Source organism: Python bivittatus, unplaced genomic scaffold, assembly GCF_059951505.1.
Source record: "Python bivittatus isolate LINGU-HERP-01145 unplaced genomic scaffold, Pbiv_v1 ctg000480_np1212, whole genome shotgun sequence".
NCBI lineage: Eukaryota > Metazoa > Chordata > Lepidosauria > Squamata > Pythonidae > Python > Python bivittatus.
The window spans coordinates 63,503,223-63,520,650 of record NW_028277075.1 but is presented as its reverse complement, the minus strand read 5'-3'; the positions used below and the strand labels follow the sequence as shown (position 1 = coordinate 63,520,650).

The 17,428-nt window shown below is 36.9% G+C and overlaps 1 protein-coding gene across 2 annotated transcripts in view; it reads left to right on the top strand.

The window, feature by feature from the left end:
- Window positions 1–17,190, top strand: part of AP2A2 (adaptor related protein complex 2 subunit alpha 2) — a 61,851-nt gene extending 44,661 nt beyond the window's left edge. For both annotated transcript variants that reach the window (XM_007429563.3, XM_007429564.3), the window contains exons 15-22: window positions 1,472–1,632; window positions 4,444–4,526; window positions 5,623–5,712; window positions 7,797–7,920; window positions 9,269–9,385; window positions 10,694–10,763; window positions 13,522–13,656; window positions 15,002–17,190. In XM_007429563.3, coding sequence (XP_007429625.1) covers window positions 1,472–1,632; window positions 4,444–4,526; window positions 5,623–5,712; window positions 7,797–7,920; window positions 9,269–9,385; window positions 10,694–10,763; window positions 13,522–13,656; window positions 15,002–15,079 — 858 coding nt within the window. In that variant the 3' untranslated portion in view covers window positions 15,080–17,190. The remainder of the gene's footprint in view (window positions 1–1,471; window positions 1,633–4,443; window positions 4,527–5,622; window positions 5,713–7,796; window positions 7,921–9,268; window positions 9,386–10,693; window positions 10,764–13,521; window positions 13,657–15,001) is intronic.
- The last annotated feature ends 238 nt before the right edge of the window (window positions 17,191–17,428 follow it).

Sequence of the window (17,428 nt, the reverse complement as noted above, 5' to 3'; positions counted from 1 at the left end):
TCTCATAGAGTTATATAACTTTTTTTTTTAACCTAGTGTATTTTGTATAAATGAGTTCCGTATTGCCTTATACTTGTCCATACAAAGTCTACGTCTATAGGCAATCCACTCATAGGTGGCAAGTGCAATCAGGTCTTCAATCCATTGAATAAATGGGGCCGTACATTTATCTTTCCAATGCTGCAATATCAAACCCTTGTGTAGACATTAATGGTTAAACAATTCCAAACATTTACTACCACATTGCCAATAATTTGATTATTATTTGTTCTGGCCTTTACATGCCTTTAATTTTATGTATTTTATTACTGCAACCTTATTTTAACATTTTTGTAAATATTTCCTGAGACATTATTTATAGCCCCCTCCCCCCAAGAAAGTATCCTTGATTTGCTTTTATCATGTTTAATTTACATAAATTAGAAATTTAGATGCCTATAGATGTCATGTTTTGCTTAATTAATATACACGTTTGTGTTGAGCAGGGTTCTGTTTGTGTATGCACAGTCACACACTCAGTTAATATTAATTACAGTCCCACAAATAGAAGGATAAATATATACTGACAATCCAGGAGTGCCTTATGAGTAGATACAATGATACACACTTTTCCCATATTTTCTCTACTCTCAGCAGCTACTGTCTTCAGAGAGACACCTGTAATGACTGTTTTAGTTCCATATTAGTGTTTGCATTCATTTTGTTTGCAACACGCTGTGTATGTGGGCTCTTTCCTTTACATTCCCACCATCATGGAGTCTTGAATCTGCTGCTCACGTTTAATATCAGTAGAACTCTTCTCACAAAGCCCTGCTTGACCAGAGTTTGCAGTTGGAGAGCTACTCATGTTCAGGTGACCCCACAGAGAAGCTCAGCTTGGACTTTTCCAGTCAAATCGCCAGGGTCAAAATATGGGAAGCTAAAATAGGACATGTGGGGGTAGAAATTGTGAACCCTGCCCATACCTCTACACATTTTTAGAAAAACATGAAAAGAGATCTTCAGTTTTATTGTGACTGTTCACTTTGAACAAATTGAAAGCGGGGTCTTAATATTGTGTTTATCAGAGTTTTCCTCAGATTACATCTAACTCTGAAACAGGAGTGTTTGAGTATATTATAATAGAGGCAAATTAGTTTCTTCTGTCTAATTTTCTTTGAGTGTGTGCGTGTATTAAATTAAGAATTTTGGTTTAACTTTAGTACCATATTTACTTTAAAGTTAACATGGTTAAGCAGTGGTTTTCAAACTTGGCAAATTTAAGATGCATGGATTTCAACTCCCAGAATTCCCCAGCCCCCAAGTTGAAGTTGCCGAGTTGAAGGCCACACATCTTAAAGTTACCAAGTTTGAAAAACACTGTGGTAAAGCACCTGATTTTTCATAAACAGAATGAGAAAAAAAATTAGGTAGTATCTTGGCTCTGTATCTTATTAGCAACAATATTTAATATTCCTGTCATTTCTTGCAGTCTACTCCATCTCCTTCAGCAGACCTTTTAGGTCTTGGTGCAGCTGCAGTCACAAATTCTGTTCCTGCTACGTCGAGTGGTAGCTTGTTGGTGGATGTGTTTTCAGACAATTCTGCGGCTCCTCCATCACTTGCTCCTGGTTCTGAAGACAACTTTGCAAGGCATGTGTTAAGTCAATGCTTCCATTTCTTTCTTCTTCCAACCTTTATCAAATGTAGGTCTTCTGTGTTTCCATGAGATTATGAAATTGTTGGTCTGTCGCTTTAAGTGTCACTTACTTGCCTGTTCCATAGAATAGGATTGGCCAATTTCTGTATTCTCTTCTCCAGATGGTAGGTTGGGTTCTTGCCATAGAGAAAGGACCAACTGTATAGTAAACTTGGCACCTTCTATTGGAACGGAGCTCCTAATTAAGGCAAATGTTCATTCAGCCCTATATTCCATGGATGTGCTATATTACTAGCAAGCTTAAACATTTTAATTGGATTACCTACCCTGCTTAGAATAATTTTCCTATAAATGGAAAACATTTTTCCCCTCTAGTTTTGGGTGAAACTGAGTTAATCTTTTTGCCATACTTTGATTTTAAAATGAGGTAGGGCACAAATAGCTAAAATTTCATGGAGGGTTCAATTGGCTACAAGCCACTTATCTGGCTTCCTTGCCTTTGAGGAGCTCCATATATGGAAATGACAACTGAAATCTCCAACAGACAGCCTACAAAGTTATAAGTATGTTGGCTTGATAATAGCAACAGTTTCCCCTTAGTACAGTATCCTAATTTCCATAAGTGAAATACTTTTTAAGCTTCAGTTTACAGGCTTTCATAATACCTGTGTTATTGTATAATTGATGTTCAAATGTCCAGGTATGTGAAATAATCCTGACTGTTGGATTGGTCAAACAATCCAGTTGGCAAATATGATTGTGGAAAGAATCTGTTTAACTCTTCATCCCTTTGCAATCCACTAATTGCATCTTTTTTCTAAGATGATAGAAGTTGCTGAATTCCAGTGACAGTCACTGGAATTTGTAGTATAGAAATACTAAAGGAGGATACTGCTAATTTTTAGTTTAGAAATACTAAAGGAGAAGAGAAAATGGACTATTTTATATAAATTCATATTACTCTTGAGGCAATGTGGAGTTACAGGAAGCAGATGTGTTATTACTGTTCCCTGAACTGCTTTGAACTCAACAATTTTGGAGGGTAGCGTGTCAGCAGGAGAGGCACAATTAAATCCAGCATATATTTTAAATTACATTTAAAGTCCTGAATTTAAAGGAGGAGATAGATTTTTTTTTTTTAATTTCTTCTAACTCTTCCTCCTCCCTCCCTGCCTCTGTTCTTCTCTGTTGCTTCCTTTTTTCTATAGGTTGCTTCAATTTTGTCCTGGCCTTGCTTCAAGTGAACAGGTAGTTTCTGAGGAACCCATTGTTACTGAGCATATTCCTGATGAGCTTTTCCACTAGTAAGCCATGCTAGAACCTTGCAGGATTGGACTGCTGCAGCAACTTCTTTTCAGAATAATGTGCATTTCTAGGAGCAGAATAAGCAGCCACAGCCTCAAAGCAGACATGATAGAATATAGGCCATTTTATCATGCCAGCTCTGAGGCTGTGTAATGGTATGTGGGAATGGCCTTGGGAGACGGGGGAAAAGCCACAGCCAGGGGAACAGTCAGATAAGAGGCAGCTTAGCCCCCAGCAGGAATGTGGGCATGGCAAACATCTCAGAGGGTGAACTAGGACCCTCCCTAGTTTCTTGGGCTGTAAAGGCAATGGGGGAGAAATGTACTTTCAGACTTGCAAGATTCTGTTAATGTAACCTTATAAAGTAAAATTAGTTCATCTGGGTATGCTTCCTGTCTGGACTGTCTCACAAGGGTGACGAGTTCTTACTGCATACTTTTATTTTCAGGAAGGACAGACTTTATTTTTCATCTTTAGTTCTTTAATCACATTCCACATCTTTCCTAGTTTAAATTAATCTTCAGTGTTTTCACATTGTGTATAATTAACCTCAGTACTAGGAAACTTACTGACAGCCATGAGCGTGAACATCTTCTGAAAGGGATTAGAAAAAATCATGGAGGATAAGGCTGCTGCTACTTACTAGCCATGATGGCTGTATTTTACCTCTTTTGTTAGCCTTTCAGTATGAGTTGCTGAAGAATATGAATGGCAGAATGCTCTTCCATTCAAGTCTTGCTTATAGCCTTTCCATAATCATATGGTTGAGTAGTATAGGAGCAGAATGGTGATCTATCATCTTATCAAATGGGTTGATAGGTATTACTTTAAACTAGAGTAATTAATTTTCTCCTGCACTGTAAACATGATCCAGTTCCAATTTGACATTCCTATTAGAATGACAGTATATCATGTCAAACACATGACATGTAATAAAAGCAGTATAAGAAGCTGCTGCTTTGTCTGCTGAATGGCTGGGTGCATTGGTCTTCTGGTCAGCCAGGGTTCTTTTCTCCTTGTATTTCTTTATAACTTTTTTTTTTAATTTGTAAGCCACCCAGAGTAACTACAGAGTTAGGTGACCTCTCTCTGTGGATGGATAAACAAACAAACAAATGTTAGGTTGTTTTACCATATATTTTATATTGGTTAAACATCAGTTCTTTTATAATCTGCTTTGAAGAACAGATGAGTTGTCCAGTCCACAGAATATATGTGTAAGTTTTGTGGTGTGGTTTTCTAAAGATTTTCCCTTACTTTTAGATGCTTATGACAGTTTTAAAAGGGTAAGTTATGAAGAACACCTGGCAAAGACTTCCTGGCCTACAGCTAACTTTAATTTTGATTGAATCTGTAATCTATCTTGATTTTCATTTCGTCTGTTATTCAAGAGTACAATTCTGTCTGCATTCCCTCTACCAAGATAGACCTGAAGAATGTGTAGCAGTATGTAATTATTTAAATATAATTTCCTAATGCAGTTATTCCTTTATTTCTAGGTTTGTTTGCAAAAACAATGGAGTCTTGTTTGAGAATCAGTTGCTACAGATTGGTTTGAAATCTGAATTTCGACAGAACTTGGGTAAGTTTATAGGTTATAATGAGCTGAAGTTGTAATAATTGTTGTCTTAGGTCTGTTTTTAAGAGTTATAATGGTTTTCAGTCTACAAGTATTTCGGATACTAAAAGATAATTTCTTTGATTCCCAAAGAGATCCTCACAAATGATTTTTCCTTTGGAAAGTGAAGATTTTCAGAGAAGCCAATTATGTCCTATCAACTGACGAGCAGGAGGTTTCTGTAACTTTAACAGCCATATACAGGTAGTCCTCAGTTAATGATGGTAATTGGGCCTGGAATTTCTGTCACTAAGCAATGCAGTCGTAAAATGCAATGTCACATGACCACATCACTTAGCAACAACAATCCCAGCAGTTCCCATTGCCATTGTTAAGGAAGGACCACGTGGGTCGTTAAGTGAGGACCTCACATGACCACGATGTGGGAAGAGGCAGGAATCCAGAAGCATTTGCTTGTGCTGCTGAAACCACATCCCAGGCAACCAGGCCAGTAGGCAAGAGCTACCGGCAGGTGGGTCAGTGCTACGGAGTATGGGCAGGTGGTGCGAGCAGGCACTATGGGCTATGAGATCCCCTGGAGAAAAAGCAGCGGGAACAGGAGCAACTTGTGGGAGTGACTTGTGACTTTCTGCTGGCTTCCCCATTGACTTTCCTTAGAGAAAGTTGCAAATGGGACGCTGCAACCATCATAATTGCGAGTCGGTTGCCAAGTGCCTGAATTGCAATCACGTGACCATGGAAGTGCTGTGACGGTCACAACTTCGAGGACCAGTCATAAGTCCCCCTTGTTCAATACTGTTGTAATTTCGAATGGTTGCTAAATGACTGGGTGTAACCTGAGGACTACCTGTATTTTAGAACTCCTTGTAGTGGTTTCCATGTTTCCCAAATATACATCTAGCATGTAACATTTGTATTGAAGACAGAGATAAGCATAAACATTTTCTGTTAAAAAAAACTCCCTTTACAAATCCATATGGCATTTTGAAATCAGACTAAACATGATATAAATGCATTTTTTATGAGTATTTTTTTTAAGTTCTCAGTGGACTCTATCAATAATGTGTATCATGATCAAAATATTGCTTCTTTCTTCTAGGTCGGATGTTCATATTTTATGGCAATAAAACTTCAACACCATTTTTAAATTTTATTCCAACATTAATCTGTTCAGATGATCTTCAGTCAAATATCCTTTGTCACTTATATAAATGAGATATATTATATTCTTGAGTATAAGAATAAAATATTACAGTACATGCATTCCTTGGCAGCGTAGTACAATATGCTCACTGCTTTGTTTGGGTAGCATACGGCTTTAAAGAGCCAAAAAAAAAAAAAATGTATGAAGAGAAAAATTTTCAAGTTAGGAATGTAATTTTTATAAGAAACTAGTCTTGAGACTGTGCTTGTATAAAAGAAAATAAATACAATTTTAATTTAAGGAATAACATGGTGCAAGGGGAGATTAAGCTGCTTAAATCTGTCAACAACTAGGAGTGTGTAGTACGCTCTCCTCCATTAAGGAGAGAGAGGGAGTGAAGATGAGAACCTGAATTGCATAGACAGTTGAGAAAGAGAGCTGAATTTTAAATTACTTTAAAAAGTAAATTATGGAAGTGCTGAGAATATTAATCTAACCAATGGGAAAGACATACAAAATATGTCTTTTAGACAAGGAAAGGAGATAAAAGTGCAGAGTCCTTCTCCTAATTATCTCTACATATATTGGTCAGTAGTCTATGAGCAGAAAGCTGGTGGATGCATTCTGACATGCATTACTAAGCTAAAGATACAGAGTAAGAGTGAGGTGACAAAAAGACAATTGTATTTGGAAGGTAGATTGATCTCTTGTCTCCTCCATAACCAATCCTATGCAAATTTTGGCATATACTCTGTTTTTTTATAAGTTTATTTGATTCCTAGTGATTTCATGGACAAATGTTCACTAATTTGCTCTGTCTCTGGCAATAATTTTTAACTCTTCTAATAACATCTAATAACCTCTTTGATCCCAAACATATACTTAAACTATTTACTTCCATTCTACTTTTCTTACCATTGCCAAACGTAATACCCTTTTCTGGTCAATAATCCACTAATTTCACATGATCTAAGTATAGGAATTTCTAGTTGCTGCTCATTGCTTAAAAGAAGAAGTCAACCTTTATTTAGTTAAAAACTGTTCAATGGTTTTTTGTTTTTGTTTTTTTGCAGTTTATCATGCACCTCATAACTATCTTCAGATCCATGATTTGAAAATATCTTTTTCCCTTCATTCTTGCTTAATGTCCAGCTTTCAGAGCTGGACATTCCCAGTGGAAAGACCATTGCTCTACTTGTTTCTGACTTGACTTGTTTGCTCTCAACAATAAATTTACTAAGTAGGCAGGACAACATAACTTGTCTTCATATTTTACATGAATCCAAACTTTTCACGTGCCAATTTTACTTTCATAATGAGCTTTTTAAAATTGGTCTTTACTTTGGGCCGAGGAACATATTTGCTGCTCAGTCATGTCATCTGCGTGTCTGAAACTGCTAATGTTTAAAACTCCAAGAACCTTGATTATAAATACTACCTTATGACCTATTATAGTTAAGCTAGCATTTTGTGCACCCAAATTGAAGAAACAATATTTAGAAATGTATATGAAACTTGCTATTATTATGGTAGTCATAAGGAATTCCTGAAGCTTTTTACCATTCCTGGGCTGGGAAAGTACTCTGAGATGCAAATATGCCTGCAGTTTAGATTCTTTCCAAATCTAAATATAATAATTGGAGACAGGCCTTGAGGATGCATTTGTTCCACAAATAGAAGGGAGCTGAGCAGTATCAGGTCTGACAAGACTAGAAAGGAAATGCCTCATGGATGTAGAGGGAAGAGGAGATGGCCTTGAAAGACAGTAGGCTGTTCCAGTAAAAGTAATTTTAGATTTACATGACATTGGTTTCTTGGTTTGGTCTATCTTATAGGGCTGACAATGGACCTGATGAAAGTCGTCCTTTTCCTCTCAAAACTGCTATTTGTTTCAAGTGGAAGGCTTCTGTATCTGCCAAAGGAGATTTCTCTCCCAGGGAATATATTGGTTTTAAGTATGAGGAGCCTGATTTTTGGGGGGTCTTGCAGCATCTCTCCCCATCCTTTTCAGCACAACTTGTTTGGCCTTCAGTAACTTCCTGAAGTTAGCTGCATGACCAGACTCAATGTCTGCAAGGTTTGGCGAAAGAATAACAACAGAAAATAAACCTCTTTCCTTAACCTATCACGCCTGAATCTGCAGACTAAACCTGTTGATCCCACTGTGGAGGGGGGTGCTCAAGTGCAGCAGATTGTAAATATTGAGTGTGTATCAGACTTCATGGAAGCGCCAGCCCTAAACATTCAGTTCAGGTACAGTTCCTTAACTTTGAACATTGTTTTGCATTTAAGTGAACTTCCAGAGGAATATCTGCATTAATCTATTTCCATGAACTCAAGAAAAGTGTATTTCTGACCTTAAAGACTAACTTACTGATGATGGCGTAAGCTTTTGTGGGCTGAAGCCCCTCTTGTATAAAATATTATCCTGACTTTGGGATGAGCTAAAATTTGAGAAAAGAAATAGAAGAGGAACAAAGAGGGATGAATTAACTATTAGCAACTATTCACAAAACAAGTGGTGGACCTGCCACAGGAATTACTTGAAGGGATTAATATTGTTATCTTTTATTTCTGCTTCATACATGGGCAGTCAAATTGAACTTTTTGATGAATTCTAGTTGAACTATTTCATCAGGAAATGGGCTTGAAATTATTTTGTACAGGAATAGTCTTGAGGGCAGGTGCAAAGTTCCTGTGAATTGTTCTCCACATTCCCCTTATGAGTGTTATTTTATCACATGGAGTATTTAGATTAAGTAGTATCACTGTCTACATCTGCTGCCTTTCATTTCCCTCTTACTTTATTATCCCCCATGCCCTTCCACCACAGGAATATGCTCTTCACTTTGGATTCTCCTTCATCTGTTGGAGCATACCCTCTAAAACCTTCTGCCATCAGGCAACACCTTGGAAGCCTAGAATCTAACTGCCCAGTCTGGTCATCAAGACAGGGCCTGCTAAGAGTCCCCACTCCTTGCAAGGTTCATGGGGTGTGGACAGGGCATCAGACCTCAGTAGCGGCCTCTTGCTTTGTGGGAATTCTCTCCCCTGGAGGTGCATGAAGCTCCTACACTTTGCTTTTTGTAAGCAAGTGAAAAGCATCCTTTTCCATTGTGCCTTCAGTTGAGACGATTGGGATCAGCAAAAGTAATTTGCTTACTGTACTGACTTTACATTTTGTATTGTATGCCACCCAGAATACTTTGGGATTGGAGTGGCCCCAAAATAAATAGCTTTTAAAGTCCTACAGGCTTCTTTGCTTTTAAATAACTTTACTTGTTAGAACAGTGATTTTTATACAGGGGTGATTTGGGCATATCTTGAGGGTAATGGAGCAATTTGTAGTTGCTTGTTTGTAAGTTGAGGATCCAGTTTGAGACTACTGCTGCTGAGGTACTTGTTTAAATCAGTAATCTGTTTTTTTTTTGGGGGGGGGGTAATGAAGTTTTTAGGAAAAGGATAATTGGGTCAAACAGTTTAAGAATCACTGCTTATGAAAAGAGAAAAGTACATTTGGATGAATTCTGATTCAGTCATTGTCTTGTATGCATCTAGCTTGCTTAGATTTTCTTTAAAAGTTTGTCACTGCCATTTCCAGATATGGAGGAACTTTACAAAACATCTCCGTGAAGCTACCTATCACACTGAACAAATTTTTCCAGCCTACAGAAATGGCTGCTCATGACTTCTTCCAGAGATGGAAACAACTGAGCAAGTAAAATGATTTTGATCTTGCACATCCTTAATTACTATAAGCTATATTACTTTTTCCAGGTTATTACTTGCATTTTAGTGAACACTGACACCTAACTCAAATGAAAAGGCAACCTCTTGCGGACATAAATTCATGATTTTTTCTATAGGAGCCAGATATGAAGTTCCACTTCATCTTTGTTTCTGTAAAGCAATTCAGTTCTGCCTTTGAGTCTACTATGAATCTTTTTTGACCATGTGCTCTAAGTTCCCATTAATTTGGGGAATGATATGATATGTTATCTCTAAAAAGAACTACCATTTTATCTGTCTAGCCACCTATGTGCCTTTTCACACTCAGTTCCAGCAGGTCGCTGGTGGCATATTGCTCTCCTTCTATCTCAACTTCCTTCTATCTCATTATTCTTCCTGGAAGATGAGCCACAGAATTGTAGTACTCATTTATAAGACAGGGATAAGTCAGACAGAAACAAGCCTACTACATTCCAGGATGCAGACTGTGCCTGGGTTAACAGAGCATATAAAAGTGTGGTTTACTTTAACTTGATTGAGTATGTCACAGTGGTTCACAATAAGTTCACACAACATGCTAAACACAACCAATCAAACTACATTAAGGATTAGCATCATACATGAACCCAGTGATTACCTCTATGGTTTATAGGGCTCCAACCTATCAGAAATGTTCTTCGATGTGGCTCATGTGTTGAAGGGGTGAAGAGATTTAATCTGATGTTATATTGGCCATGCTATTCTGAAAATTCAGAATGTCAATATCAGGACTCACGTATTCATCTATAGTTAGGCAACCTTCATACATTGTCAGAAATAGAATGTTCCAAGTTGTTCCAACTTACTGTTCAGAGTTGTTTAGTGTAATGTGGACTATTGTTGATCTCATCTTCTCTTTTAAAGGGGCTAAAATTAAATATAGAATTGTTTAATAAATTGCAAGTATTGATATAGCAGAAGCTAAACAAATGTAGTCCTTCAGCATGTTCAGTTAGATTGATTTTAGTGTCAGCTAAATTCCTGGAAAGTATTTGACACTTCTTCGATCTCTCTGTTCATATAGCTAAAGGGCAGCCTACCTGAAAGATACCTGTTTTTGGTTCATTGGTTAGCCCATTACTAGGTGAAATCCTGCAAGGGAAACTAAGGCTCATTGTTTAGGGGAAGAGTGCCATAAACATGCATGTAACAGATTGCTACTTCCATGTAAAATGTCTCTACATTCTCTCATACATGTTGTGTTGTAGAAATATAATAAATATGAGCTGCTAATGTCAACTCTTGATGTTCTACACAGCCCTCAACAAGAAGTACAGAATATCTTTAAAGCAAACCATCCAATGGATACTGAAATTACAAAGGCAAAAGTAGGTATAATGATTTATGTTTCCTCTTACCTGGATGTTTATATCCTGCCTTCTAGCACAGTTGCTTCTATGACATCAGAAACTTTACAATAATGAAAATAAAGCCATTGCCATTAATTAAAAAAAACAAACTGAAAATGATATTAAAGTAAGGCCAGAACTTTTCAGCAGTAGGTTGGCATGAAAGGAGAGTGAAGATTTATGCTGTGGAAGGAGTTATATTTCTAATTACTGGCAGGAAAGGGTTAAAATGATAAAACAGCCACTCTATATGGAAATGTGAGGTCCTTTCAGGGATAATAGTGGAGGAACAATTGGCTTTTTGCCATGTATTGTTATAAAGAAAAGCCAGAATGGAAGTTTCTGCAACTGGCCATTCTAAACAGACGTACCTCTGCTCTTGAAATTCTCAAGAATTTGATAGGCCACTTCCATAAGCTATCAAACGTCCTCTTGATTTTTGCATCCAAAAAATTGAACTATAGGTTTGAGGTCATTTTTGCCATAGTTATAACCTAAATATAAGAATGGCAAATACATGTACATTTTAAAAAATAACAGAATGAAATGAAGTAACAGAAGGATTTTTTTAAATGTTTGAGCAGATAATACATTTCCCAGCACCAAATGGGTACGCTTCAGAGTGAACAGCTCCTCCTCTTTCCCACACACACAAAAAAATCCATAGATATGGGGTCACACCTGACAGCCCTTTCTCCAAGCAGCACCTAATTAATCTCTTGAAGATAGGGAGAACTGGAGAGAGTCTCTGGGTAAAATCATCTAGTGATTATGGAGTGAGAGAGAAGGTGGTAGAATCATACCATGGTCCTAATCCTGAAGCTCCACAGTTTCCATCAGCCTCAGACTGACATTCATCCTTGTTGCACAGGTATCTGTAGGGAGAAAACTCTGCATAAAAGTTTATACATCTATATTTTTCTCTTGTAAATGTGAAACATGGAAACAGCTAAAGTTTCATTCTGTTCTGCCAGCATGGGTATTTAGGTTCTTCTTAATTTTGGAGTCTTTTTTTCCTTTGCCTCTTGAAGGATTCTGTTGTATTCATTAGGAAGTAGAAAGCTGTTAGTGGGATGCTGTGTGTGCTTTCCAAAATAAAAAGGTTTTTAAAAATTTAAACATAGAACTGATGAACTATCAGATCTCAAAAAGAGGGGAGTTTACAAGCTTATTTCTTCACTAGCAGCCTTTTGTTAATCAAAATCTGTTCAAAATAAGTCCACACCACACACCATGCGCACTTTGACAAACTTTGAAATGTATCATTCCCTCGTCTACATTTTTATTAGTTGGTTCTCTAAAATGGAAGCTGTTCTCCCAAGAAACAAAAAATAAATGGGTTTTATCAAATTATTCCTTTTCACTATCAATTAAATATTTATTACTTGTAGATGGAGTAGCTGTGTCAACCAGAAGTGAACGCTGCTAAGCTTTGAAGTTTGCACATTTGGTTATTGAACACCAAGGAATTTTGTTTAGATTTTTTCAGGAAATCAAGTGTGGTGCTCAGTGTTTCACAGTATTACCACTATTGTTCAAGAAATCCCTGAACAACCATATCTTTGGATTTACATGCTAATGCCCTAACTTAAGTAGCCATGAGAGCCAGAGATGGGTATGGAGTAGGGATATGCAGTACTTTGAATCCAAAGCTGAAAAGGTGCTTCAGAATGAAGGTGGGTGCACATGTTGCATGTTAACATCTCCTTAAAGAAGTTATATCTTCTCATGGGCTTTGCAGAGGATCCTATAGAAGAAATTTCTCCATAGAGTTCTTTAATAATGGGGATTGGACACACTCTTAACTGAAACATAAATTGTTTATTACATTGGCAGTCCCCACATCTGCAGTCAAGACGCCACTCAGTGGAAACCTGGAGGAAACATTTCTTAATACTTAAATATATTCAGCACACAATTAGGGATCAACAAAGTGGAGAGGTGTCCCTCTGCTGGTGGCCACCAGCCAACACAAAGGGAGGGGGACCACAACTTTACCAATCTGTCCCCCATTGAAGAGCACCAAATACTCCAGAAGTGCTGTATCACCTCTGTGTTCTTCCCATCCTACTGCTGCCACCAAAATCTAGGAGAAATTCCTCCATAGAGTTTTTTAACATCAGAGATCAGACACAATTTTTCATTGAAGCACAATTGTTTGGTATGGTACCAGAGCAGCAAGGGCTGACCTAAAGAGGAGCGGAGCTACAACACCATTTTATAATTTATGCCAATTACTACACGCATATGTTCAATACAGCAGGACAGTCGACTGGCTATGGCAGTATAATGTATGTTGAAGGGGTAAGGGTCATGAGGTAATAAGGCACTATAAAGACACCAACCTCCTTGAGAAAGACAAAGGCTCTGTTCTTTGAATAAAGTTGTGTAATTTGTTCTAGGTGTTACCTTTCAGGGCCTTGCTTCCCAGGCCTATTCTTGTCTCATAGTGCCCAAATCAGCATTCTTTATGTCTAAACGTTTTATGGCTGATCTGGTAGTTTATTTTATCTGGTAAAGTCTGTTTGGGTAATTGATTTTGCCATAATAATACCATCTTTCTTTCTTCACCCAAACTGCTGCATCTCCCTAGTATGGAAGCTATCTGAGTCTTAATTAAGTGTGTGTTTAGCGTTCTGATCAATCTATCATATACTTTTTATACGCCCTCCTTCCTTTCTCCATTGGCATTTTGTCCAATGGCCTTCAGTTCAATTTTACTTATCCTCTTTTACAGATCATTGGCTTTGGCACAGCTCTGCTAGAAGAAGTGGATCCTAACCCTGCTAACTTTGTAGGTGCTGGTATAATACACACAAAATCAATACAGATTGGGTGTTTGATGCGTCTTGAACCCAATCTTCAGGCAGAGGTAATCCATGTTTATTTGCTTGTTAAATTGAGAATGTATATAGTATGAAAGACTTAATTTTTCCCATGTGTATTTTTACAGAAATCCCTTCTTCTAAAGTAGAATGGAATTTCTAGTTGTGTTTTTTTATTCCATTAGTGGTATAAATATTCCTCCTCTTATTGACCTTAGTGCAAACAGTGTTTCATTGAAGATTGTGCTCTAACAATATATGCGGTAGCTGAGTGGCGCCAACTGAGACAATGCATACTTTTTATAGCTCTCCAATTTTTTGCCTTGTATTCTTTGTGCAGCCTATATATAGGATTGAGTCTCTGTAAAGTTACATTCAGAGCACTCTATGATAATAATCTGGAAGTTCACTTGCATTGGAGTGGGGTGGAGCACTGTCCTACTCAGGTTTGGTTTGGGTTTTTTGTACTGAAAATTCTCCAAGTGAAACTCATACCACCTGAGCTTTTATTTTCTTATTTTAAAGTGTTTGTTTTTCTTTTTAGTTTGGGACAGCTTAACTGAAGTTGTTTTCTACCCCATCTCTCTTGCTTGTGGGTGCCAGGAAGTAAATTTTATTTTCTGTCCACAACTGTGTGCAACTGTAAATATTGCGGCACATGATTATACCACAACATGTAGCACTACCACTTGTGAAATGTACATTTAGATGGTGTAAGAAGCATTGTATAACAGCCAGATTTGGGGGGGGGGAGGGAGTAAAAGTTTGCTGAGTAAGGGAGAGGTCTTAATATTCTAAAGCAGGGATGTGCAACTTCTTTAAGTCAGTGAGCCTATTTGGAATTTTGGAAGCAAATTATAGGTTCTTTCACAAAGTGGTTGTTGCACCCATTGACCAGAAGGACAAAGAGTAAGGTTCCTTCTCACTATAAGTGCTCTGTAGTACCCATTTCTATTTTTTCTGGGCACACAACTATCCGCCACTTCTATTTTCTAAAAATACCTAGAAGATCTAAGAATGTAAGTAAAGATAAAGCTTGACAGTAATGCTTAATTTTTCAGCTCAGCTCATTTTCTTTTATCCACAAATACTAAAATACATCAGCATCCCACTAACTGCTTCTGCTCTAAGACACTGAACTCTTTCATAAAAAGATAGCCTCTTTTCCACTTAAGCTAATTAAAATTTTCTTCAAAAGTTGAGACTAGCTGAGTTCCCCTCCACTGCATTTCCTTTTTGTTTAATCTTAAACATCGAGCCATTTTATGATTCTAAAACATCTAAAGTTGTTACCAAAAACATGTATAAGCAAGGTAGAAATGCTTATACATGCATGGAAACAAATAGCTTTTCAGAAGCAGTTCAAAAAAGTTATTTTTTATTCTTTTTCAGATGTATCGACTAACACTACGAACAAGTAAAGAAACAGTCTCACGGAGATTATGTGAATTGTTGTCAGAACAATTCTGAATCTTAACTGAAGACCAGCTTTGATTTTTCATTTTTGCCTGTATTCTTGTCTTGCTCCAGAAATGTCATGTGCACTGGTGTCCGCATAAATAACTGCCATCACATTCACATTCCTGCCTTAAAGGACCTGTCCCTCTTGTGTGAATAAAAGATATGTGTAATGTAAAGTTACCTAAATGTGAAAAAAATGGCTGTTAGATTTCTGGTGCAAAGAGGCATTGTGTGTGTCAACTCAATTCTTTCAGGCATTTTGTCAGAAGTTGGTTTTATGATGACTTACTCTGAATGTGATTAACAATGATCTAAATGAAAGGGTTGTTTTTTTCCCTTCTGGAAATTTCAGTATAAATTGCTAGTAACATTGTGGTCTCGTTTCCTATTACCGTATTGCCCCAGCAGTGCTCAATAAAGTTCTATTTGATGAGACAGCAGTAGCCATCTTGCTGCTGTACTCTTCATCAACTTTAGATGGATCAACTTTTGAGAATGTCCAAAATGCATCAACTGGGTGTGTGGGGAAGCCAATACTGTTGCAATGAATCTCACTGGTGGTGCTTTTTCAAAAAAGGCTATGACCAATGGCCTTGAGTCCAGTATGTAGAGGCATAAGGGTATTATTTCACTCTAATCTCAAGCAAATTGTTTTAAACAGCTTTAATTCACCCTTCCTCCAAATTATGAATTACCAAAGAGTAAATATCTCATCAAATACTGAAATAAAGATTCAGAATTCTTAGATTCACCATTTCTTCAGAACTCTAGTTAATTCTTTGTTCACTGGAACTGTAAATTTTTAAAAAATCATGTGGAGCTACACTAAAATTTTCCTATAGAACTTATGTTTCTACGTTCTCTGGCCCCGGCTATTGATATGCAATTTCAGTTCATTAGCATATGGATGGATCATATAGATACAGAAGTCTAGTATATTCAGGTCCTAAATAAATCATTAGCCTTTGAAAGTATAATGACCTGATAATTGTTTTTTTTTTTGACACCAAAACACTTTCAGAAGTTGAGTGCCCTATTTTCAAAAAGTCTGTCGATATGATCTACTTGGCATGAGATACACATTTGTAATATATTATAGAAATTCAGCCTGACATCCTTTTTAACAAGAAGAACTAAGCAGGTTTCAATCACACTTCTCTGAAGGGATTTTAAAATGGTTACTGCAGTCATTCAGTAAAGCAAGAAAAAAAAATGAGCCATAGCGTCTCTGCTGGGTTGCGCAATAATGTCCTTGGATGTTTGATGAGGTTTTTTTTAAGAGAACATCTCATGTCTGACTCCAGATTCCTCTAATTTCGGTACTGAATTACTGTTTTGTGCAAAGTTCTCCAGCCAAATTTGGTGGGCTCCACTGAATTAGCACGTCTTAATGAATGAAATGGCATGTAATTTGGTGATATAATAAAACTAGGATAACTTTCAATATTGCCCTATGATTGGAGAAATTCTAAGAGTGATCATTAGGACACAGAGATTAACTTGTCACCGTTTTTCATATGGAACTGGAAGCCATTAAAACAAGGGGTAATTAGAAGCTTGTCATATAACATATTAAGAAGATCTGCCATTTAATTTTTAAAAGTGCAGATCTGAAAGCATTGGGGTTGCACTTATTTAATGCCACATCAAAGTGCTGGTGGTGTTCACTGTACAATTGTTGTGAGCAAATGTGATTTATCCATAAAAAGTTGAAGATTCCAAATAGCTGATCAGCTGTTCATATGAATTGTGTTTCCCTGATAGGGAACAGAAAATTGAAGTACAGGTATATGCAATTTATCTTTATTGGGATAAATTACTTGATTACCAAAGTTATATATCCTCTTTATCAAGCAGAAATAATACTTTTTGTGGCTAAAACAGTATTAGTAATCGAAGCACAGTATTTGTTAACGACATGTGAAAGATTTCTCAGCAGGAAAATAAAATGTTGTAAAGTTAGGCCTACACTCCAGTATCTATGTTTAACCATTTCACTATAAAAAAATTAATTGTGAGCTTATATGGTCAACTTCCATTATAAGTATATAAATTTGAAAATACATAAATCTAAACATGTTACCTTTAGCAGAAAAAAATAAATGGCTAGAAGAATAAAACTCATGTTTCTGATTTTCACTTTTAAGAACTTTCACTGCATCTATTTTTTTTTTAAATATTATTATTGCATTTCTGTCACTCCTCTGGAACCTTAAGCAGCATACTAAGATCGTTCAATCAGTCTGTTCAAGACCAGTAATACTAAATGTATAATACAGTTTAAAAATTGTAAGCTTATTTAAATATTAACCCAACTTCCTAATTTATTTTCTGCATGGCTGGTGTGGGTCTTCCGGG